The sequence below is a fragment of the Engystomops pustulosus genome, chromosome 2 (genome assembly GCF_040894005.1).
Source record: "Engystomops pustulosus chromosome 2, aEngPut4.maternal, whole genome shotgun sequence".
Taxonomy (NCBI): Eukaryota; Metazoa; Chordata; class Amphibia; order Anura; family Leptodactylidae; genus Engystomops; species Engystomops pustulosus.
Genome location: NC_092412.1, coordinates 197,596,568 through 197,622,610, shown reverse-complemented (window position 1 = coordinate 197,622,610; position 26,043 = coordinate 197,596,568). Strand labels below are relative to the sequence as shown.

The 26,043-nt window shown below is 44.1% G+C and overlaps 1 protein-coding gene across 1 annotated transcript in view; it reads right to left on the bottom strand.

The window, feature by feature from the left end:
- Window positions 1–25,823, bottom strand: part of LOC140119109 (amine oxidase [flavin-containing]-like) — a 73,776-nt gene extending 47,953 nt beyond the window's left edge. The window contains exon 1 of the mRNA XM_072137770.1: window positions 25,475–25,823. Coding sequence (XP_071993871.1) covers window positions 25,475–25,520 — 46 coding nt within the window. The 5' untranslated portion in view covers window positions 25,521–25,823. The remainder of the gene's footprint in view (window positions 1–25,474) is intronic.
- Between the last annotated feature and the right edge of the window lie 220 nt (window positions 25,824–26,043).

Sequence of the window (26,043 nt, the reverse complement as noted above, 5' to 3'; positions counted from 1 at the left end):
ACACAGCAGGGTGGCGACAAAGTTAACAAGTTTGATGTGGAATGCCCTGCAATAGCTCTTGGGCGGTGTGCCTTTTATCACCTAGGCTCAGCAGTTTGAGCACCGCCTGCTGTCGCTTAGCAACGGCACTGCTGCTGTGCCTAGAGCTACCGACTGATGGCGCCATGCCCACGGATGGTAATTCGGAGGAGGAGGAGGTGGAGGAGGGGTGGGAGGATTTGGAGGTATAGTAGGCCTTTGAGACCTGGACCGAGGTAGGCCCCGCAATCCTCTGCGTCGGCAGTATATGACCAGCCCCAGGGTCAGACTCGGTCCCAGCCTGCACCAAGTTAAGTGTAGTAGCGTTCTTATAAGTTTGGGATATGGCGGGTGAGGGGAATGTAAACAGATGCGCAAGAAGCGCATGATGCGCATGGAGCTGGCGCTCCGCTGCTAGGCGAGCTTTCGCCAATCCAAGCCCCTGTCTCTAGGCTACTCCCCAAACAGCACTTCTAAGAACCTTTTGTATAAGATCAAGTGTAGTAGCGTTCTTATAAGTTTAGGATATGGCGGGTGAGGGGAATGTAAACAGATGCGCAAGAAGCGCTGAAATAATATCCGTAAATGGTAAAAGTTTGCCAGTGTATTTTGTGGATAACACAGCAGGGTGGCGACAAAGTTAACAACTTTGATGTGGAATCCATGAAAACAACCCAAATTTCGGCCTGACAAACCTCGTTTGATAAAGGGACGATGTATGGAGGCAGCTATATGGACGACTTTTGGAGGTAGCAATGGAGACAACGTGTGGAGGCTGCTATGGAGACAATTCAATTTGGATAGTGCCTGTATGTGGCAGTCCAAAAAATTTTTCAAACCAGAGGAGCAGGTAGGTGGCCCTCCAGAAAAATGGAATAAATTGAGTGCCTGTATGTGGCAGTCCAAAAAATTTTTCAAACCAGAGGAGCAGGTAGGTGGCCCTCCAGAAAAATGGAATAGATTGAGTGCCTGTATGTGGCAGTCCAAAAAATTTTTCAAACCAGAGGAGCAGGTAGGTGGCCCTCCAGAAAAATGGAATAGATTGAGTGCCTGTATGTGGCAGTCCAAAAAAGTTTTTAAACCAGAGGAGCAGGTAGGTGGCCCTCCAGAAAAATGGAATAGATTGAGTGCCTGTATGTGGCAGTCCAAAAAAGTTTTCAAACCAGAGGAGCAGGTAGGTGGCCCTCCAGAAAAATGGAATAGATTGAGTGCCTGTATGTGGCAGTCCAAAAAAATTTTCAAACCAGAGGAGCAGGTAGGTGGCCCTCCAGAAAAATGGAATAGATTGAGTGCCTGTATGTGGCAGTCCAAAAAAGTTTTTAAACCAGAGGAGCAGGTAGGTGGCCCTCCAGAAAAATGGAATAGATTGAGTGCCTGTATGTGGCAGTCCAAAAAAGTTTTTAAACCAGAGGAGCAGGTAGGTGGCCCTCCAGAAAAATGGAATAGATTGAGTGCCTGTATGTGGCAGTCCCAAAAAATTGTTTAAAACAGAGGACCGGAAAGGTGGCCCTCCAGAAAAATTGAATAGATTGAGTGCCTGTATGTGGCACTCCCAAAAATTGTTTAAAACAGAGGACCGTGTCGGTGGCCCTCCAGAAAAATTAAATGCATAAAGTACTATACCTAGAGCCAGTGGGCCCCGTCAAAAAACAGCCAGTTTCCTCTGCTTTACTGTAGAAAGAGGAGGAGAAGGAGGAAAATGAGGAGGTGGAGGAGTGGATAAATTATTCAGGTTGAGCTTCCTTCACCTGCTGGAGATTTGAAATTAGGAGAAATCCATGCTTTATTCATCTTGATAAGCGTCAGCCTGTCAGCGCTGTCAGTCGACAGGCGTGTACGCTTATCGGTGATGATGCCACCAGCTGCACTGAAAACCCGCTCTGACAAGACGCTAGCGGCAGGGCAGGCAAGAACCTCCAAGGCGTAGAATGCCAGTTCGTGCCACATGTCCAGCTTTGAAACCCAGTAGTTGTAGGGAGCTGTGTGATCATTTAGGACGATGGTATGGTCAGCTACGTACTCCCTCACCATCTTTCTGTAAAGATCAGCCCTACTCTGCCGAGACTGGGGACAGGTGACAGTGTCTTGCTGGGGTGACATAAAGCTGGCAAAAGCCTTGTAAAGCGTACCCTTGCCAGTGCTGGACAAGCTGCCTGCTCGCCTACTCTCCCTCGCTACTTGTCCCGCAGAACTACGCACTCTGCCGCTAGCGCTGTCAGAAGGGAAATACTGTTTCAGCTTGTGCACCAGGGCCTGCTGGTATTCATGCATTCTCACACTCCTTTCCTCTCCAGGGATGAGAGTGGAAAGATTTTGCTTGTACCGTGGGTCCAGGAGAGTGAACACCCAGTAATCGGTGCTGGAATAAATTCTTTGAACGCGAGGGTCACGGGATAGGCAGCCTAGCATGAAATCTGCCATATGCGCCAGAGTACCAACGCGTAAGAATTCACTCCCCTCACTGGCCTGACTGTCCATTTCCTCCTCCTCCAACTCCTCCAACTCCTCTTCTTCTGCCCATACACGCTCAACAGTGTAGGACTCAACAATGGTCCCCTCTTGTGTCTCGCCAACATTCTCCTCCTCTTCCTCCTCATCCTCCTCCACCTCCACCTCCTCCGATATGCGCTGAGAAACAGACCTAAGGGTGCTTTGGCTATCAACAAGGGAATCTTCTTCCCCTGTCTCTTGTGAGGAGCGCAAAGCTTCCGACTTCATGCTGACCAGAGAGTTTTTCAACAGGCCAAGCAGCGGGATGGTGAGGCTGATGATGGCGGCATCGCCACTGACCATCTGTGTTGACTCCTCAAAGTTACTCAGCACCTGACAGATATCAGACATCCACGTCCACTCCTCATTGTAGACTTGAGGAAGCTGACTGACCTGACTACCAGTTCTGGTGGAAGTTGACATCTGGCAGTCTACAATCGCTCGGCGCTGCTGGTAAACTCTGGATAACATGGTCAGTGTTGAATTCCACCTCGTGGGCACGTCGCACAACAGTCGGTGAGCGGGCAGTTGGAGGCGGCGCTGCGCTGCCCTGAGAGTGGCAGCATCTGTGCTGGACTTCCTGAAATGCGCACAGATGCGGCGCACCTTCGTGAGCAAATCAGACAGATTGGGGTATGTCTTGAGGAAACGCTGAACTATCAGATTTAACACATGGGCCAGGCATGGCACATGTGTCAGTCTGCCGAGTTGCAGAGCCGCCACCAGGTTACGGCCGTTGTCACACACAACCATGCCTGGCTTCAGGTTCAGCGGTGCCAGCCACAGATCAGTCTGCGCCGTGATGCCCTGTAATAGTTCTTGGGCGGTGTGCCTTTTATCGCCTAGGCTCAGCAGTTTGAGCACCGCCTGCTGTCGCTTAGCGACGGCACTGCTGCTGTGCCTAGAGCTACCGACTGATGGCGCCATGCCCACGGATGGTCGTTCGGAGGAGGAGGTGGAGGAGGGGTGGGAGGAGGAGGAGGCATAGTAGGCCTCAAACACCTGGACCGAGGTAGGCCCCGCAATCCTCGGCGTCGGCAGTATATGACCAGCCGCAGGGTCACACTCGGTCCCAGCCTCCACCAAGTTAACCCAATGTGCCATCAGCGATATATAGTGGCCCTGCCCGGCAGCACTCGTCCACGTGTCCGTGGTCAGGTGGACCTTGTCAGAAACGGCGTTGGTCAGGGCACGGATGATGTTGTCTGACACGTGCTGGTGCAGGGCTGGGACGGCACATCGGGAAAAGTAGTGGCGGCTGGGGACCGAATACCGAGGGGCGGCCGCCGCCATGAGGCTGCGAAAGGCCTCGGTCTCTACTAGCCTATAGGGCAGCATCTCCAGGCTTAGCAATCTGGAGATGTGCACATTAAGGGCTTGGGCGTGCGGGTGGGTTGCACTATATTTGCGTTTCCGCTCCAGCGTCTGGGGTATGGAGAGCTGAACGCTGGTGGATGCTGTGGAGGATCGTGGAGGTGACGATGGGGTTTTTGTGGCAGGGTCCTGGGCAGGGGGCTGACTATCAGCTGACACAGGGGAAGGAGCAGTGGTGTGCACGGCCGGAGGTGAACGCGCTTGTTGCCACTGAGTGGGGTGTTTAGCATTCATATGCCTGCGCATAATGGTGGTAGTTAAGCTAGTAGTGGTGGAACCCCTGCTGATCCTGGTTTGGCAAATGTGGCACACCACAGTCCGTCGGTCATCCGGTGTTTCCTTAAAGAACCTCCAGACTTCTGAAAATCTAGCCCTCGCCGCAGGAGCCCTCGCCACGGGAGCTTCACTAGTTGACACATTTGGCGCTGATGCACCAGCTCTGGCCCTGCCTCTCCGTCTGGCCCCACCACTGCCTCTTCCAACCTGTTCTGGTCGAGGACTCTCCTCCGTCTCAGAAGCACTGTGTTCACCCGGCCTCTCAACCCAGCTTGGGTCTGTCACCTCATCATCCTCCGATCCCTCAGTCTGCTCCCCCCTCGGACTTCCTGCCCTGACAACAACTTCCCCACTGTCTGACAACCGTGTCTCCTCATCGTCGGACACCTCTTTACACACTTCTTCCACTACGTCAACAAGGTCATCATCACCCACAGACTGCGACTGGTGGAAAACCTGGGCATCGGAAAATTGCTCATCAGCAACCGGACAAGTGGTTTGTGACTGTGGGAAGGGTCCAGAAAACAGTTCCTCAGAGTATGCCGGTTCAAATGGCAAATTTTGCTGGGAGGGGGCAGACTGGGGGGGAGGAGGCTGAGGTGCAGGAGCTGGAGGAGTGCCGATTTCGGTGACATGGGTGGACTGCGTGGAAGACTGACTGGTGGACAAATTGCTCGAAGCATTGTCGGCAATCCACGACATCACCTGTTCGCACTGTTCTGGCCTCAACAGTGCTCTACCACGATTCCCAGTAACTTCAGACATGAACCTAGGGAGTGTAGCTCTGCGGCGTTCCCCTGCTCCCTCATAAGCAGGTGGTGTCTCACCCCGCCCAGGACCACGGCCTCTGACCCCTGCAGTAGTTGGACGCCCACGTCCCCGCCCTCGTCCTCTACCCCTAGCCCTCGGGTTAAACATTTTGAAAATGAGAGTTATAACTTGTATTTTTTTTTTAACTTTTTTTTTTTTTTTTTTTTTTTTGTGTTTTTTAGTTTTTAAAACCAAACGATGCTATCCTATTGCTATGGCTATTTTCTAGCCAAGTATTACAGCACACTACTATGCCAGATGAGATGACGCTGAGTTATGAAAAAAATAAACGTAAAATAAAAAAGGAAATGGCAGACTGTGCCTAGTTGAAATACAACCCCGGGCCCTAATAAATTTTCCCACTTCGGTCTTTGCGATGGATATGTGCGTCACTAAAACACAGTGGTCGCAAGTCTGACTCCAAATTGCTCCCAATTTGATAGTAGATGCACTGCAGCAAGTACAGCCACCAGCAGATCAACCAGAAATCAAATATATATAACGCTACTGTAGGCGTAATTAAGACGTTTGTATTCTCCTATGGCTATTTTCTAGCCAAGTATTACAGCACACTACTATGCCAGATGAGATGACGCTGAGTTATGAAAAAAATAAACGTAAAATAAAAAGAAACTGGCAGACTGTGCCTAATTGAAATACAACCCCGGGCCCTAATAAATTTTCCCACTTCGGTCTTTGCGATGGATATGTGCGTCACTAAAACACAGTGGTCGCAAGTCTGACTCCAAATTGCTCCCAATTTGATAGTAGATGCACTGCAGCAAGTACAGCCACCAGCAGATCAACCAGAAATCAAATATATATAACGCTACTGTAGGCGTAATTAAGACGTTTGTATTCTCCTATGGCTATTTTCTAGCCAAGTATTACAGCACACTACTATGCCAGATGAGATGACGCTGAGTTATGAAAAAAATAAACGTAAAATAAAAAGAAACTGGCAGACTGTGCCTAATTGAAATACAACCCCGGGCCCTAATAAATTTTCCCACTTCGGTCTTTGCGATGGATATGTGCGTCACTAAAACACAGTGGTCGCAAGTCTGACTCCAAATTGCTCCCAATTTGATAGTAGATGCACTGCAGCAACTACAGCCACCAGCAGATCAACCAGAAATCAAATATATATAACGCTACTGTAGGCGTAATTAAGACGTTTGTATTCTCCTATGGCTATTTTCTAGCCAAGTATTACAGCACACTACTATGCCAGATGAGATGACGCTGAGTTATGAAAAAAATAAACGTAAAATAAAAAGAAACTGGCAGACTGTGCCTAATTGAAATACAACCCCGGGCCCTAATAAATTTTCCCACTTCGGTCTTTGCGATGGATATGTGCGTCACTAAAACACAGTGGTCGCAAGTCTGACTCCAAATTGCTCCCAATTTGATAGTAGATGCACTGCAGCAAGTACAGCCACCAGCAGATCAACCAGAAATCAAATATATATAACGCTACTGTAGGCGTAATTAAGACGTTTGTATTCTCCTATGGCTATTTTCTAGCCAAGTATTACAGCACACTACTATGCCAGATGAGATGACGCTGAGTTATGAAAAAAATAAACGTAAAATAAAAAGAAACTGGCAGACTGTGCCTAATTCTACTCAAACCCCTAATAAATTTTCCCACTTTGGTGTTTGAGGTGGATATGTGTGTCACTAAGAGCTAAACACAACGGTAGCAAGTCCCCCTGCTAATTCCTCACAATATGGTACTAGCTGCAAATAAAAAAAAAAAAAAATTATAACGTTATTGTAGCCCTAAGAAGGGCTGTTGGGTTCTTTTAGAATCACTCCTGCCTAACAGTAAGCTAATAGAACACCCTAACGCTTTCCCTGAGCAGCAGCAGCTCTCTCCCTAGCGGCATCCAGACAGAGAATGATCCGAGCAGCGCGGGCAGCGGCTAGTCTATCCCAGGGTCACCTGATCTGGCCAGCCAACCACTGCTATCTACGTGTAAGGGTACCACGTCATGCTGGGTGGAGTGCAGAGTCTCCTGGCTTGTGATTGGCTCTGTTTCTGGCCGCCAAAAAGCAAAACGGCGGGAGCTGCCATTTTCTCGAGCGGGCGAAATACTCGTCCGAGCAACGAGCAGTTACGAGTACGCTAATGCTCGATCGAGCATCAAGCTCGGACGAGTATGTTCGCTCATCTCTAGTTGTAGTATATGGAGTCTTCCTAGATGTGCTGTCCTTTTACAGTTTTTGATTCAGGACCCAGAAAATAATATTACAGATAATGGAATGACAACAATTAAGTGGAAAGAGTTTATTTTCTGAGTTTGCTTTGAAGAGTTTTTGGATAACTCCTGTAGCTAATGGGAACAATGTTGATAAAATAACATAAGATTTTTTTTTCACACTATTCCCGAATCAGTATGTTTTTAAAGTTTTCCAATTTCTGGAAAACTTTAAAGAAAAAATTTTACCAAACTTTAAAACAACTCCTTATCTGGGAATTAATGAAGATACAACAAGTGAAGATCTTTAGACCACAGTGAAATGTGTTCACAAATAAATAACATTTTTGTGTATTACTGTGACATAAAAAAGTAGGATCTTAGATCTGCTGGTTTATTATAAGAGGGATTTCTGGTAATAGATACTGCGGCATTTTCGGAAGTGATGAATATTATGCACCAAATGTTTTCTTTGTTAAATACAAAGAATGTAACTAGTATATGGTCTCTAAGTATTAAGTTCAACAATCCCCTGAACTGTTTAAAACCTCTGTTTCTATGTATATAGAAGATCAAACATGAGAAAACCATCAAAAGAAATTTTATGTTTTTTTATCAAATCTGAATGGGATATATAACCATTTTGAATAACTGTTTGCAATCTGTTTCATTTTCTAATTGTTGACTTTTCCCCCCAATTTTTCTGTCCATGAATATGGAAACTGCCATTTAACTTGAGGTCTAGTAACATCATTTAGTTATATGCTTTGCAGCAGCCTAATGAACATTGACAGCAATGGTCTATAGAGATAGGAGGGCAGCAATGGTCTATGCAGAAAGGAAAGTAAATGGGCTATGACATAATCTAATGTCGGTAGTGAATGTAATTATAATGTTTCGTATAAAGGTCTTATCTTCCACTGTGATCCAGTCCATAATGTCTGTCTTGCGGCATAGAAAACCCTTATCATGTGTCAGTAATTTATTTTATGTATATAGTCAAAGAAATTTTTAATAAAAATTCTTATTTATAAACAGGTAAAGAATCTATAAAACTTAACTTGTACTTGAAAATTGTTAAAAGCTCAACTTAACTAAACATTTATAAATAACTATTTATAAATAGCAACAAATAATCTCACTAACTAAACTTGAGAATTGATCCCAAATGCACAGGTAGACCACTTGATCCAAGACACAGGTACTTCAAACTTGCAATATAGAAATAAATGTTATCCACTAACAACAGTACAGGGTCCACTGGGTGGAGCAAAGCTGCAGTTACAAACTAGAAACATGTGCCCTAATACACATTATTGCCTAAGCTAGATCCTAAATGGTATCCCCGATATCTCCTTCCCTTAAAGGAGCAGTCCCAGAACTGGCCCACTAGTATGTGGGTAGCCCTTATAAGTCCCCAAAGTGCATCCTGACATATTTCCCTTTATTCTTTTAGGTCCACTTGACCCCTGTGTAAAATAACCTCACTGTAAACCGCAATTCCCAAAGAATATTTGTGAGGGGTAGGATCAGTAAGAGTATGGGGTTCTTACACAGATACAGCCCCAAGAGTTGGGCTAATGAAGGCAGCCTCATCAGCAAAGTTACACAAATTAACATTCATTGCTCGAAAATGGTGGGGGCTAGTAAGAAAATTTTAACTACTCCATACTCATCACCTATAAAAGGTAAAGAGTTGTAATTGAGGGAGTAGGTAAGTCTTCTCTAAGCAACTTGGTTTTAAAATAAGTCAAAAGCCCTCTCTGCCCCATCAACAAACTCTATCTACCTTTATTTGAGCTGTCTAACAGTCTTTCACAAATCACACACATGTATTTAAATACAAGCGATGGTAATGAAGCAACAATATCATACTGTATATTGTAAAGCTTTCCGAATGAGACCATTTATCAGTAAATGACAGACTCCAAACATGGTTTTGGTGTAAGAGAAAGGATTGTGAATCCCTGATTTGCAGCATACTGATCTCCTTATAGGAGTTTCCTAAACGCTAGTCTTGTTATTTTTATACTATTTATAACTGACCTAAAAAAACATTCATGCTGGTTTATAGTCTAATCACAGCATGCACCTTGCTCTCAACACCTAGTCTTTACACAAGCTTTTGATGGCTTATGGTGTAGTCCACATATGTGGTTTTGCTATATTGTTGGGTTGTATTAGCTTTACAGAAAACTTGTCTATAACATACCTGTTCACACTAGGTTCCTTTTCTTTTCTGAAATCACAAAAGTTCTTGGGAATCTTGCAACTCTAGGGCAGTGGCAGGATGGGCCTAAGATTCCCAGCATGAATGACTGCTACATGACTTTTGTGATGGCTTTGCTGTTTTTAAGGAGGGTAAGGAGGAGGGCTCTTTTCTTTCAACAGAGGTGGAGCGTGGCAAAGATAATCATGGAACCATGGAAGTTAAGGCACTGTTTGCCATGTAATTGACCAATGCCTCAACTTTGTGTGGCCTATTGGGGCCTAGTGATGTTGAAAGTTAACACTGATGCCAATAGTTCTAAGACTTGTAGTATAAGTTAACACTGGTGTTGTAAAACTGGTATTGTGAAGTAACAATGATGCAAATAGGTGTAAGACTTTTTATAAAATAAAACAGCACAATGTCTGAACTATACTGTGACAGCACATTTACAATTTTAATGGAACTGCAAAATAATAATGCAACAGCACCTTTAAGATTTAGTCAACCAGCCTAAATTATTTCCCCAAACAGGATTATAAATGGAACAGACCTGAATTTGCCATTTTGTATTTGCTCATCACTAATGGTGAGGAATGTGTTTTTAAAAGCTTGTCAAAGTTAGTTAAGAGAGCATAGATATATTTTAATGAATATGTTTTCCTTGTTAAAGTTTCTTGTGGGAAGATAGACCATAATGATATTGTGTAACTTCGTAAAGTGAACTACTGTAGAAGAAAACTGTAGCAACTCTTCTGAGAGCTATGCTGATGTGGTAATGGTTAGAGATGGGCGAATTTGTTGAAATTTGGTTAGACCCGATTCACCAAATTTTTTGAAAAAAATTCTACCCGAATCACGATGAATCATGTTAAATAACAGGTATTTCCTGGCTACAGAGAGCCTGTCGGGTGTTGTAGAACATTGTGCCATGCTTAAATATGCATAGGGAGTGTGGTTTGGTCTTCAAACAGTGCTGTATTTTAGTATGACATGCACATGACAGCCGCTGCTCTTAGAATCGCTTCACTCTTCAATTCCATGGGCACTTACAGGGCCAACTTCACCAAATAAGCGAAGCGTGAACGCAGCCTGACAAGGTAACGTATGTGCCAGCTCGAAAGGACTGAGCTGAGTGCCAAGATCCCACTAAAACATCATTCCATAGGTTACGACATAAACTGTTCTGTTAAATGCAGATATATGTAGAAACCCCCCAAAAGAGTACAGAGGGTGTCGGCAGTAATTTTGCATTGACGTCAGAGAGGCCGGAGAGTGGCACAATGATAGAGTGTGGAGGTGGCAGCAGCAGGAGCCCACAAAGTGTCACAATGACAGAGTGTAGAGGTGTCAGCAACATGGAAAGCCACAAAGTGGCACAATAATAGATTGTGGTAATAGATAGTAGGAGGCAGATGGAGCAACTGGCAGCAGATGTGTAGCATCAGGCGGGTGGCAGCATCAGAATAGTGGCTGAGGCAAGTAGTTAGAATTCCTACTCATTTTTCAACATTTGGGGGAGGCGTCGTGACTTACCTAATATGATGCATAAGACATTGGTGAGTTGAAATCCGGGACAAACCAAGCCTGATTCATCTTCACAAAGGTCAGTCTCTCCACATTACGTAATGATGGCCCCCGCTGCACTGAACAACCGCTCTGATGCCACACCATTGGCCAGACAGGACAGCTTCTCTACTGCAAACTCCATCAAGTTTGGCTGCCCAGTAGTCCAGGGGATCCTCTACCTGGGGTGGTAAAGTGCTGTCACAGTAGCCCACTACCTGCTGGGGCAGGGTCTGCTCCATGTCCTGCTGCTTCTGCTGGTGGCAGCAACCCTCTTCACTAGGCAGGTGAAGGAAGTTGCTCATTAAGGACTCCAGACTTAAGCTGCTGCTGATGGAGCTGCTACTGCTCCTACACCCCCATCTCCCCACAGCAGCCGTGGCAGTAGTACGTGAGTGATCACTGCCAGGGATCCCTCGGTCAGACCTGACAGAGGATGGAAAATGGTGCAAGGTGCTTCTGGGTCATCTGCCTCGTCTTCTACCTCCTCCGGATGCTCCTGCTCCTCCTCTCTTGTCACCTGAGTGGAAAAACCACTGATTTCACCAGACTCTGCTTGTGATCCAATGTCCTCCTCCTCCAGTTCAGCTCCCACTGGACTCATGTGGCCACGAGCTGTAGTCTCCACTTCACCAGTGCCCTGACCAGACAGATTTTGCAGCACGAGTTCCAGGACATGAAGCAATGGAATGACATTATTCATCCCGCAGTACTGGCGACTGACAAATAAAGTGGCCTCTTCAAAGGGCCTGAGCAAATGGCAGGTGTCACGCATGAGCTGCCAGTGGCTTGGCTTTGTAAGAATGGCTGAACTGCATGAACAGTTTCCTGGCCATTTTTAGAATGTCTTGCAGTTGAGTGGAAGACTTCAGGAACCTGTTGACAACCACATTAAAAACATGTGCCATGCAGGGCGCATGGGCCATCCCTCCTTGGTGCAGCACAGACACCATGTTCCTCCCATTGTCTGTCACCATGGTCCCAATTTTTATTTGTCGCTGAGAAAGCCACAGATTTATTTCTTGTTGCATGACACGGAGCAGTTTCTTCCCTGTGTGACTTCATTCACCCAGGCAAACCAGGTGTAGAACTGCGTGACACCGCTGTGCCCTGCACATGTGAAATGATGGAGCAGCACTTAGACTTGTGGAGGCTGAGGTGGTTATGCAGAAGGAGGAGGAAGAGGCGGACAATGACGCATGAGCAGCAGTTTGACAACATGGAGGAGAAAGCGGCGTTTCTTGTTCAAGTTTTTGGTGTGGCTGAACGGGAAGCACAACCCAGTGGGCCGTAAAGGACATGTACTGGCCCTGACTGTAGTTATAGCTCCACACGTCCGTGCTGCCATGCACCTTGGAAGAAACTGATAAGCTCAAGGTCTGGCCCACCTTCTGTTCTACATATTGGTGAAGGGCTGGCACTGCCTTTTTGGAAAAAATATTGCGGCTTGGAACTTTCTACCTCGGTTCGGCACAAGCCATTAGTTCTCTGAAGGGTGCAGAGTCCACGACTTCGAAAGGGAGGGACTGCAGTTCCAACAACTTGGACAAGAGCACGGTCAGCTTCTACACCTTAGGATGGCTGGACGCATACAGTTGTCTCTTTGTAATCGCCTTGCTCAACGACTGCTGGCGCCATGTGTAGCGAGGAGCAGGAGCATCTGGACTGGGAGATGATGTCAAAGACAAACAGCTCCCTTCAGCAGAGGAGCTGGAGCCTTGACTGGCTGAAATGGCATGTGGGCCACCAGGTGCTGCTGCTATTACTGCGGTGGCAGGACGGACCTCCACATCTGTTCCACGTTTCTCCCAGGCCATTGAATGGTTAGGCAGCTTGTGTTTATGCAGGGCCGTGGTGCCAATGTTAGCTCCATGGCCACACTTCACTTTCTTCCCGCAGATTCTACATATAAACACACTCGGCTCCTCTGGTGTCTTAACAAAAAGGTGGTGATTTTACTGCCAGCACTGCACTGAGTGACTACTAACGCTGCTGCCTCGCTGACCTCGTGTACCACTGCTCACTTGGACCTCCGAAGCAGGGTTTGTACCCTGCGGCCATTTGGTTCCCCCCCATCACACTGCTGCCACCCTGCTGACTCACGGCCACAGTAGCAATTTGCTGCCTGCTCCGCTGCCTGACGCGTAAGCTGACACTCTCTCTGCCTAACGATGATGAATCCCTTGCTACACCCTGTTCCCAAGTGCAAACAGCTACATCATTGTCATTTTGCGTTTCCCTGTCACTGCTATTCTCCTCAACGGTGTCAGTATGCACAGCCTGCCTACTTCACGAAGTAGCGGATGTCTGCCCCACCTCTTCACTCTTGGTTGGGGTTGTTAGATGTTATATTGGAGGAATTGGGTGACCTAGTAAACCAATCAACAACCTTTGGGTTGTTAATCAACACACTGCCACTAGATGACAACGGCAGTTCTGGCCCCACAGAGTCACCCCTGCTGCGATGTCCCCTTACTGTGCTGCGACCTGTATCTGCTCCACCTGCCACCTCTCTGTATGACATAGTGGTTAATCAACTACATGGATTTGACACATATTATTGGAATATTATTGGAATATTATTGGAGTATTGGAATTTGCGTTATACAGATACCACACAACGGACACCCTGTAATTGGAGCGAAAATCACTCTATTAACTATATGGATTTGACATGTATTTAAAGCTCTCAACTTTAGCAACAAAAAACTATTGTAATTTGCATTATACAGATGCCCCAAAACGCACACCCTGGGAGAGCAGCAGAAATCACTACAGCAGCTGTGTGGATATGACACAGATTTCTTCCTAGTGGGCTCAAAATTTTCTCCATCACTAGCCATATTGTTTGTAGCATGGTGGGAAGAAACACATATTTTTTCGTTTCATAATCCATTTTTACAAAATATTATTTTTTATGGTAGATATGTGGACGACATATTGATGGTGTGGCAGGGCAAAGAAAAAGAATTTCAGAGTTTTGTGTCTTTTATTAATGACAATGATATTAATTTAAGATTCACATCAGAACCACCGTCTGATAATATACACTTTCTGGACATTAGTCTTAAAGCCTCATTGGATTGTAAATCAGTTATAACCACCATGTTTACCAAACCCTTGGCTGGGAATTCCATTCTATCGGCATCCAGCAGTCATCCCTCACATACTATCAATGCAATCCCCTATGGGGAATTTTTACGAGCAAAACGCATTTGTTCCAATGACATGGAGTTTTCTATACAATCCTCAGCTATTGAAAATAAGTTAAAAAGGAGGGGTTACTCCACATCTATATTAAAAAGCGCTAAGGAAAAAGCTTCACATGTCAATAGGAAAGAACTCATAAAAAGAAAGAACACCCCCAAGATCAATCAAAACACAGGTCACATTCCCACTTTTAGTACTCCCTACAGTACACAATTTAATAAGATTAAAAACATCATTCATAAATACATCCCGGTCTTAAATCAAGATACTATACTATGTGAGGTTATGAAGAATGGGCACAGGAGTGTGGCTAAACGAGGGAAAACTTTGGGCAATATTCTGTCTCCTAGCACATTCAGCACAAAGGTTAAAAATAGAAGTTGGCTGTCCATGACGGGTTTTTACAGATGCGGAGGAAACAGATGTGGGGTATGTATATATGCTGTTAACAGGACGCTAGAATTTAAAATTGATGATAAAACAAACAGAAAGATAAAAACATTCATTAACTGTGATACACAATATGTTGTATATACCATCCGATGCACGTGTTGCTCGATGGTCTATGTCGGCTGCACAATACAAAAATTAAAGACTAGGATTTCACAACACCTCAATAGTATCAGAAACGGCGACTCCCATGCATCAGGAGCCGCTAAACACTTTATTGATGTACATAATAAAGATCTCTCCAGCTTTCGCTTTGTAGGTATTGAACAGGTTAATAAACCACCTAGAGGCGGCAACTGGAGAAAACTCCTCCTAAGAAGGGAGGCGTTCTGGATTCTTTCCCTTAACACAAGGTATCCACATGGGATGAACTCGAAAAATGACCTATCCTATATTTACTAATATATAAATTGTATATGCATACTTTGTCTCTCTTCATTGCGATATGAATTTGTAGATGTCAATTATACTATACTGGGCTCTGTTCCCGAAATAGATTAGATCGCTGGTGGTGAACCAGGAAATGACGTGGTTGAATCTGATTGTTCAGGTGTTTGACATGGTTAAAATTTGTTGTTTTTATCTTGATGCTTATACCATGACTAAGGCTCTGCTGAGCTGAAACGCGTAGGTCCTTGCCATTGCAACCTACACCTACCATGCACAGGCTATGTGCGTCTTTTTAATGGATACTAAATAAAGATATTTTTCGGATTTTACCCAAGAAGTGCTCCGGTTTTTCTTCAAATTTCTTATTGGATTTACTTCATTTGCCAGAGACCGTTGCAGCACGGGATTGAAGGGGTTTCCAAACACAGACCAGCCAAGGGAAAAGTGAGTGCACCCTCGTTTCTTTTTTTCTCTTGTACATATATTGCTGAAGTATCTGGCAGCTTCTTAGAGGGTTGCTACATTCCACTATCCCTTTTACATGGGGCGGTCTGAATAACCATATATATGAAGCAATGTGCCGGAGTTTCTTTTGTACGGACATATGTATACTACTAAATGTAGAAGCATTTTCAAAAGTCGATAAATAGAAGAAAGGCACAATATGGTTCCCCTTCTTAATATATTTTTTTGAATTAGTCCCATTGCTATTGAAGATTATTTACCTGTCATACTGACAACTACCGCGACAAACACAACCATGGCTCATGAACAGAGACTTCAGAGACTAGCATCAATTTTTGGCCAAAGTTCAGACACTGCATCTTCCGGTACATCCAATTTTAAAGATCAACTACACCAGTGGGAAAAACTATCCAAACAGGAACTCCGGGTGTGGTGGGACCACAACACTTTGAAAACTTACCTTGAAAAGGAATTAATCCCTAGAGGTTTAAGGATTTATAAATCTCCTACCACGATATTTTGCGAAGAATTTCAACAAAAATGGAACAATGTATTATCCAAGTGTTCAAGTGATCTAATGCAACTCATCGTCTCATATGAGGAGAAAAAATTGACGGATTTAAAAAAACAAATTGCTGATATTGAGGAACAACTGAATTCCTTTGTGAACGATACTGAATATACACAATTACGTTCCAAAATACAAAAAGACCTCGATAATGTAGAGGAGGACATAACGAAAACAAAAAAAAGGAAATACGATAGGGATGTTGAAGACTTTGCCAAAAACCAAATATATGACTGGAAGCTACATCGCCCAAGAAATTATGGAAACATTAAATCTATTTTAAAAAAGAGATACGACTCACAAGCGTCGGACACCTCTGACTATCAAAGAAAAGTCAACTTCACCTCATCTGAAGGAGAGACGTCAGATACACAATCTAATATAAACGAACATAGAGGTATGAATACATCTGGAAGTAATGTCCACAAAAAGCGATATTCCAAAAGTAAAACCTCCAATGAGAATCCATCAAAAAACGGGGTGGCCGAAATGGAAGAAGAACCCACAGAAATAAGATATTCGACTCGCAAAAAGAAAAAATAGATATTAAGAATAAACTGGATTTACAGGACAATGTCATAATCCTTTCACCTGCAATCATATCAAAGGACCAATTATCGGTATTAGCCAGAGGATTGAATTTTGTCCCATCTCAAGATTTCGACATTTTCCAGACTCTTCTCGATGTTAATCGTTTTGTCAGGACGATTACTGTAAAGAGACATTTTTTTGCTGACAATACATCTTGTGAAAACAGTGATTATATTCCATCTAACCGTTTTTCCACAGCATCCAGAATGGAGAATGAATTCACTGACCTAATGTTCCATGAACAAAATGCTTTGATAAACTTACATGAGCTCAGTGACTTCAATGACCTACCCCGCGTAGATTCCTCCAATGTTAAGTATGACATAACCAATGATGAATTTTACCCAATTAAATCTAGAGTTCCTGCATTGGACCTCTTTCAAACCTTAGTTGAGAAAGAGTTACACCAACTAAATAATTCAGTTCCTTCTACAGACCAATCCCAACGTAACCTCAGCAATAAACAATTTAAAGCTATACAAACCATCAAAAGAAATCCACATCTGGTGATCCGCAAATCGGATAAAGGAGGTTCGGTGGTTGTTATGGACTCAGGCTTATATGTTCATTTAGCCGAGAATATCTTACATGACCCAGATACCTACACCAAACTTCCTTCAGACCCTACATCCTCTGTCAAAAATACTTTAAATCAACTAATTAATGATGGTAGATCTTTAGGTGTTCTGGACAATAGAACAGCGAATTTTCTAAATATTGATAATCCTAATATGCCCATATTTCATGGTCTCCCCAAAACCCATAAAAATACTTTTCCCCCTCCACTCCGTCCAATCATCTCAGGCATTGGGTCCCTCAATGAGCGGCTCAGTGCCTGGGTTGATTCACACCTACAACCGCTGGTCACTAGAACCCCAGGTTTTCTTAGGGACAGTTCAGATGTGTTACGTTTTTTTGAAAATTTTGCATGGGACAACTCTTTTTTATTTGGCACATGTGATGTAGTCAGTCTTTATTCCTGTATTCCCCATGCCATAGCCATCACTGCTGTCGAATACCATCTTGATAAATACAGTCAATTTGACGTTGACTTAAAGATATACTTACTTTCTTGCATTGAATATCTATTGAAAAATAACTTCTTTATGTTCAATGGTGATTATTTTTTACAAATCTGCGGTGCCCCAATGGGCTCAAAATTTTCTCCATCACTAGCCATATTGTTTGTAGCATGGTGGGAAGAAACACATATTTTTTCGTTTCATAATCCATTTTTACAAAATATTATTTTTTATGGTAGATATGTGGACGACATATTGATGGTGTGGCAGGGCAAAGAAAAAGAATTTCAGAGTTTTGTGTCTTTTATTAATGACAATGATATTAATTTAAGATTCACATCAGAACCACCGTCTGATAATATACACTTTCTGGACATTAGTCTTAAAGCCTCATTGGATTGTAAATCAGTTATAACCACCATGTTTACCAAACCCTTGGCTGGGAATTCCATTCTATCGGCATCCAGCAGTCATCCCTCACATACTATCAATGCAATCCCCTATGGGGAATTTTTACGAGCAAAACGCATTTGTTCCAATGACATGGAGTTTTCTACACAATCCTCAGCTATTGAAAATAAGTTAAAAAGGAGGGGTTACTCCACATCTATATTAAAAAGCGCTAAGGAAAAAGCTTCACATGTCAATAGGAAAGAACTCATAAAAAGAAAGAACACCCCCAAGATCAATCAAAACACAGGTCACATTCCCACTTTTAGTACTCCCTACAGTACACAATTTAATAAGATTAAAAACATCATTCATAAATACATCCCGGTCTTAAATCAAGATACTATACTATGTGAGGTTATGAAGAATGGGCACAGGAGTGTGGCTAAACGAGGGAAAACTTTGGGCAATATTCTGTCTCCTAGCACATTCAGCACAAAGGTTAAAAATAGAAGTTGGCTGTCCATGACGGGTTTTTACAGATGCGGAGGAAACAGATGTGGGGTATGTATATATGCTGTTAACAGGACGCTAGAATTTAAAATTGATGATAAAACAAACAGAAAGATAAAAACATTCATTAACTGTGATACACAATATGTTGTATATACCATCCGATGCACGTGTTGCTCGATGGTCTATGTCGGCTGCACAATACAAAAATTAAAGACTAGGATTTCACAACACCTCAATAGTATCAGAAACGGCGACTCCCATGCATCAGGAGCCGCTAAACACTTTATTGATGTACATAATAAAGATCTCTCCAGCTTTCGCTTTGTAGGTATTGAACAGGTTAATAAACCACCTAGAGGCGGCAACTGGAGAAAACTCCTCCTAAGAAGGGAGGCGTTCTGGATTCTTTCCCTTAACACAAGGTATCCACATGGGATGAACTCGAAAAATGACCTATCCTATATTTACTAATATATAAATTGTATATGCATACTTTGTCTCTCTTCATTGCGATATGAATTTGTAGATGTCAATTATACTATACTGGGCTCTGTTCCCGAAATAGATTAGATCGCTGGTGGTGAACCAGGAAATGACGTGGTTGAATCTGATTGTTCAGGTGTTTGACATGGTTAAAATTTGTTGTTTTTATCTTGATGCTTATACCATGACTAAGGCTCTGCTGAGCTGAAACGCGTAGGTCCTTGCCATTGCAACCTACACCTACCATGCACAGGCTATGTGCGTCTTTTTAATGGATACTAAATAAAGATATTTTTCGGATTTTACCCAAGAAGTGCTCCGGTTTTTCTTCAAATTTCTTATTGGATTTACTTCATTTGCCAGAGACCGTTGCAGCACGGGATTGAAGGGGTTTCCAAACACAGACCAGCCAAGGGAAAAGTGAGTGCACCCTCGTTTCTTTTTTTCTCTTGTACATATATTCTTCCTAGTCACTTCAGTAACAAAAAAGAACTGCTATTTGGGGTATATAGGTCCCCCCCAAACGCACGCCCTGGGATTGGAGCAGAAATTGCTACAGCACAGTACAGTAAAAGCAGCTCGGTGCTACAGACAGCACATGCAGTGTAAATGGCAAGATTGCAAATGGCTGACAGTTTTTATAGGGCTGTGTGACATCACATAAGCCTACTGGGGACTGATTGGCTTACAGGCCTGTTGATGTCATCGAGAGTTCCCTGCCCCATGTAACACATTGTGCTTGCACCCATTTAGCTAAAAAAGAGGAAAAAAAAAAACTTTGTTCCCACAAATCAGCATAAACTTCGATTCGTGACAAATTTTCTGTGAAATTCGTATCAAATTCAACTTGGTTCGAAACGATAAGCCCATCTCTAGTACTGGTGCAAGTTATGAGATGTAGGCTCTGATTTGTTTACAGAAATGTACAGGAAACTGGAATGCTAGTGATAATTAGCCCAAGTACATGTTGAACTGACTGGATCCAAGTGTTTCATGATGAGGGATCCAGGATAAAGGGTTGCTGTAGGGATTACTTCTTGGCTAATGATGGTAACTGTAACCTGAATCTTTCCCTTGTGCTTTTACGCATGTTCTGGGTGTTAAAAAGGCTGGTGCCCTAGACAGACAAGAAAAATGGTGCCTGTTCCCTCCTATATGTCATAGAATTAATTTAATTACTAATGATAGTGCCATTGGTAGGGAAGAGGTTAAAGGAAACTTGGCAGAAAATATATTGGGGGAATGCTTTAATGTGTTGAAGGCTCTGACTGTGCAAAGCTTGACAACACTATCTAGTGCTACTCCAGACTTATTATTGTGATGATGAATTCTGGTGCAGTTTAAGACTGTCAGGTTCTATTTTAGAGTTGTTTTTAGCTGGCCTAATCTATTTGCCACACAGTGGCCCAGCTTCCTAAATTATTTTGGCATACGGCCCTGCCCCCTTTATCAGACAAGTTGGAAAAGTGTCTAAAAGCCTTGACAAATGTGTTGGAAGGCGTTGCAGACAATTTGGGCGCAAATACATCAGAAATCTAGCACAGGTGCTTTAATGAGTTTGCAGAAAGAATATCTTTCTGGCCAGATATCAAATATGAAGAGGCCAGTCAATTATTCCTTCTAAGAAAAGCGGGGATGCGCTACAAGTGTTTTTTGCAAGTAATTGGCCTATATATTAATCCAGTAACTGGCTTCCAGTGGTTACTCACTTCCTAATAGATCCAGTGGTGTCTGTATCCCAACCACAGGTCCACAAGTAACAGATAGGCGTGAAAGCAAAGAGGCTTTATAAGGATTGCAATTATTGAATGTGGGGATCCCGTATAAACATGGCAGATGCTGAGTGGGCGGGCGGGGTCCTATATATTCAGGAGATCTAAGGTTCATATCCAAATTTTCTCCTCATTATCACACAGTCTACACCCCAATGTCCCCCTTTCTTCCTACTCACACAGAACTTGGTGACTTTGTTGGTATAAGAGATGTTGACTTTAAGTATCACAAGGACCAATGAGTGATGTCAACTTGTTGCTGTGAAAGTAATCACTGCCTTATCTGAGAACAGTATAACTAAGGTTTGACTCCTCCATTAAGCTCAGACACCTGGTTGTTTGGCAGGGGCCACCATAGGTGGCCTGTGCCCGTTCTGGTAATAGTACCCCATGTGGCCTGCACCATCCGGTGCTGTACTATTACTTAAGCAATAGTAATCAATTGCATCGGCACCTGTAAGATGCTGATGCCATTGACAGTCACAGTGGGACCTGGCTGAGAGACTTCCCGGCCACTTTGACCCAGGATGTGTGGTTGCGGGATGATGACATCACACGGAGTGCATCTATTACAGTTTGGAGCTGTGCAGTGGGAGTCAGGACAGCGACCAAAAAAGAAAAGGATGCCGGAGCCTTACTACAGCGCAATGGAGGAGGACAAAGGGGTCTGTAGGAGAAGGAAAGGAGGAGGAGGACCAAGGTGCTAGTAGGAGGATAGAGGAGTCTAGAGGTGGAAAACAGAGGAGTCTGGAGGTGGAGGACAGAGGGGTCTGAAGGAGGTAGACAGAAGGGTCTGGAGGTGGAGAACAGAGGGGTCTAGAGGAGGAAGACAGAGGGGACTGAAGGGAGGACAGAAGAGCCTGAAAGGGGAGGACAAAGGGGTCTGAAGGTGGAGGAAAGAGGAGTCTGGAGGAGGAAGACATAGGGGTCTGTAAGAGGAGGACAGAGGCGTTTGGAGAAGGGACGGACGGGTCTGAAGGTGGAAGACAGAGAAGTCTATAAGAGGACTGGAGGAGGAGGACAGAGGAGTCTGAAGGAGGAGGACAGAAGGGACTGAAGGGAGGACAGAGGGGACTGAAGGGAGGACAGAGGGGTCTGGAGGTGGAAGACAGAAGTGTTTGACGGAGGGACAGATGGGCCTGAAGGAGAAGGGCAGAGGGGACTGAAGGAAGGGCAAAAGAGTGTGGAGGTGGAGGACAGAGGGGTCTGGAGGAAGAGGACAGAGGGGTATGGAGTTGGAGGACAAAAGTGTCTGGAGGAAGGACTGATGGGCCTGAAGGAAGAAGACAGAGAAGTCTGAAGAAGGAGGGCAGATGGGACTGAAGAAAGGACAGAAGAGTCTGGAGGCGGAGGACAGAGGGGTCTGGAGGAAGAGGACAGGGGAGTCTGGAGGAGGAGGACAGAAGAGTCTGGAAGTGGAGGACAGAAGGGTCTGAAGGAGAAGGACTGAGTTGTCTGGAGAAGGATGACAGATGGGTCTGGATGAGGAGGACAGAGGGGTTTGGAGGTGGAGGACAGGGGAGTCTGGAGGAGGGACAGAAGGGCCTGGAGGAGGACAGAAGAGTCTGGAGGAGGGACAGAGGGGCCTAGAGGAGAAGGACAGAGGAGTCTTGAGGAGGATGACAGAGCACACTGGAGAAGCACAGAGGGAAGTGAAGGCAGGACACAGGAGTCTGGAGGAGGAGACAGAGGGGTCGTGTTTTATGTAAATTTTTGTGTGATGTCAATTTTGCAAATGTTCTTCCTTTATTCTTTCAAAAGTTGTTTGTCGTACATAATTAATACTAATATGGTTTTTTATCCTGAGGTTGGCACAGGTGTTGAAGTAAAAAATGTGTGTGATTTCATGTTTTTTTTTAAAGGGGGGGCGGATTTTTTTGTGTTGGAGTTCTGGAGGTGGAGGACAGAGGGGTCTGAAGGAGGAAGACAGAAGGGTCTGGAGGTGGAGAACAGAGGGGACTGAAGGGAGGACAGAAGAGTCTGAAAGTGGAGGACAAAGGGCTCTGAAGGTGGAGGAAAGAGGAGTCTGGAGGAGGGACAGATGGGTCTGAAGGTGGAAGACAGAGAAGTCTATAAGAGGACTGGAGGAGGAGGACAGAGGAGTCTGAAGGAGGCGGACAGAAGGGACTGAAGGGAGGACAGAGGGGACTGAAGGGAGGACAGAGGGGTCTGGAGGTGGAAGACAGAGGTGTTTGACGGAGGGACAGATGGGCCTGAAGGAGGAGGGCAGAGGGGACTGAAGGAAGGACAAAAGAGTGTGGAGGTGGAGGACAGAGGGGTCTGGAGGAACAGGACAGAGGGGTCTGGAGTTGGAGGACAAAAGTGTCTGGAGGAAGGACTGATGAGCCTAAAGGAAGAAGACAGAGAAGTCTGAAGGAGGAGGTCAGATGGGACTAAAGGAAGGACAGAAGAGTCTGGAGGTGGAGAACAGAGGGGTCTGGAGGAAGAGGACAGGGGAGTCTGGAGGAGGAGGACAGAAGCGTCTGGAGGTGGAGGACAGAAAGGTCTGAAGGAGAAGGAAAGAAGAGTCTGGAGAAGGATGACAGATGGGTCTGGATGAGGAGGACAGAGGGGTTTGGAGGTGGAGGACAGGGGAGTCTGGAGGAGGGACAGAAGGGCCTGGAGGAGGACAGAAGAGTCTGGAGGAGGGACAGAGGGGCCTAGAGGAGAAGGACAGAGGAGTCTGGAGGAGGATGACAGAGCACACTGGAGAAGGACAGAGGGAAGTGAAGGCAGGACAGAGGAGTCTGGAGGAGGAGACAGAGGGGTCGTGTTTTAAGTAAATTTTTGTGTGATGTCAATTTTGCAAATGTTCTTCCTTTATTCTTTCAAAAGTTGTTTGTCGTACATAATTAATACTAATATGGTTTATTATCCTGAGGTTGGCACAGGTGTTGAAGTACAAAATGTGTGTGATTTCATGTTTTTTTAAATGGGGGGAGGATTTTTTGTGTTGGAGTTCTTTTACTTTTTTTGCCATAATTTTCTTTTTCATTACTTTGCTCTGAAAGGGGGCACTGACAGGAGATCATTTAATCTCTTTTATAATTCACTGCCCTACCTATGTAGCTAAGTGTGCCCCCGACTGCCTATGGAGGGTACCTCGGACTGCGGGTAATGCACATGTACATACATATTTATTTGAGGTTTTTGCACTTTAAGGGGGCGTTAGTGCCCTGTGTGGTTCTCCTTCCCTGCTGCTCACCCTTCCCCTTGTGGTGTATATAAGGGTGCGTCTGGGCAAGGCGCTTTCTCTTGCCCGCGCCACCAGTGAAGAGAAAGAAGATCTAACCGTGGTGTTTAATTGTTAAGCAAGTTTAATAAATAGCTGTGACCTTTTCTGCCCAACAGGAAGTCTCATGTCATTTCTTCATCATAATTGTTAGAGTTTATAACTGTTTGTTAATGTTACGGGTATGGGGTTGTTTTACCTAAAGTACCTAATAGGTGGAGTTAGTGTTGAGTTTACTACCTCCAAGGGAGGCCATTCCTCTGACATAGCCTAAAAGAAATCTATTGCAGGCAGCCCAGGGGTTTCATCCTTGGCACCCCAAGATCGCGACTGCCATGTTTGACCGAGGTGTCTAAGGAACTTTTCTGATCTTGGGATTTAGTGCCGGGCTGGGCTGTGATACCAGCACAACCCCGGCACCAGCAGTACCTTATGTCCTGCAATCTTCCTCTGATCTGGCACCATAGAAAGGCAATGCATCATAAGAAGTACCAATGTAGAAACACAATACAAATCAAATCATTAAGGTAGCACTAAAGGCATTGTTTTTCTAACTTTCATTTATATATAAATGTTAAGTCACTACAACTATACATTGATTTAATTTTCTTTGACTCCTTTAGCAATATACCCAAATGTGAATTGTAAACCTTGTAAAATAAGCCTAGAAATGATGTCTAAAGATTCCACCTTTCCCTTTTTTTAATAAGGAAACCTAACCTTGTTCATTTTATTCTGTTTTACAGCACACAACAAGGCATCAAGCATACAATACAAAATTTAAGGGCAGCAGTGCATCTTCTAACCTCAAATGAGTGTCTCCACCCTGTCACACAGACATTCATACGTGTTGAATGTTAGCTACAACTTGTTGCTACATAAAGTCAATAATGTATTAGCCATTGCCTGTTACTATAACATAATCAACATATCTTAATCTGATATAAATGATTTGATTTATCTCCTGTACAAGGCCCAGCACTGTTAGAATATAGAACATTGTGCTCTGCTTCCCTGAATCACACCTACACAGATTGCTAAATAATCTTGTAAAACTGTTAAAGTTCTAGACATCTGTGCTGATCACTGTAGTACCAAAATCCCAAATAATGAAAAGTGGCACCTGCTTTAAAATCCTATGTATTGCAAATGAACAATAATCTGGCAACACTGATGTTCTTTGTCAGGTTGAGCCCTGCAGCCTAGACGGATTACAAAGATAGTTTCTACAGGATCACAGTGGATTAAGCAATGTGTAAAGAAAAGAAAAGCTCTATATCTGGAGTGACAAGAATGAAATATTTACATTGTATCTTCCTATTATGGATCTGCATTTATGAAGACGAAACAGACAAGATTGTGGTAAAGTTAATGTAACAAGTGACACAATACACTGCATCATAATAATACACTATGAAATGTGTTTATTACGCACCTGAAATGCCAGCTCCTATGACAACCACGTCGTATTTGTTGCTCATGGTGAAAAATGTTATTTTCTACTGGATCTTCTTCTTCTGTCCCTCTACAACCAGGCTGATGCTAGTGAACCTGGCAAGGATCTCCCCTTATCAGCTGTCAGCAGCTCTGTCTTCCAGGAGGTGGTTTTATCCCTGCCCGTGTTCCTCCTCTGGACTCCTCCTTCTCCTTCAACGATGGAGAAAATGAAATGATCCTCTTAGTATAAAAACCTGGAAGCTGAAACCTCTTATGCACAACAAAGATCATCCTGCTTTATGTACAATCTATTCAGCTAATCAAATCTTTAGCCACAAACTCCCTCAAGTGGTGAAACAGAAATACATCTCATCACAAAATGACAGCAATAAAGCAAGGTGATAAATATCAGAGTGTGGATGCTACCTGACAACCACAAAATGCTATGGCAACTGAAAGGGATGGACAATTCAGCCTATTATCACGGCTTGAATAATAGATTAGGTCATTTCCTTCTAAACAGGAGAAAGCCTAAAACACGGTGTATCATGTTAATGTCAAATGGAC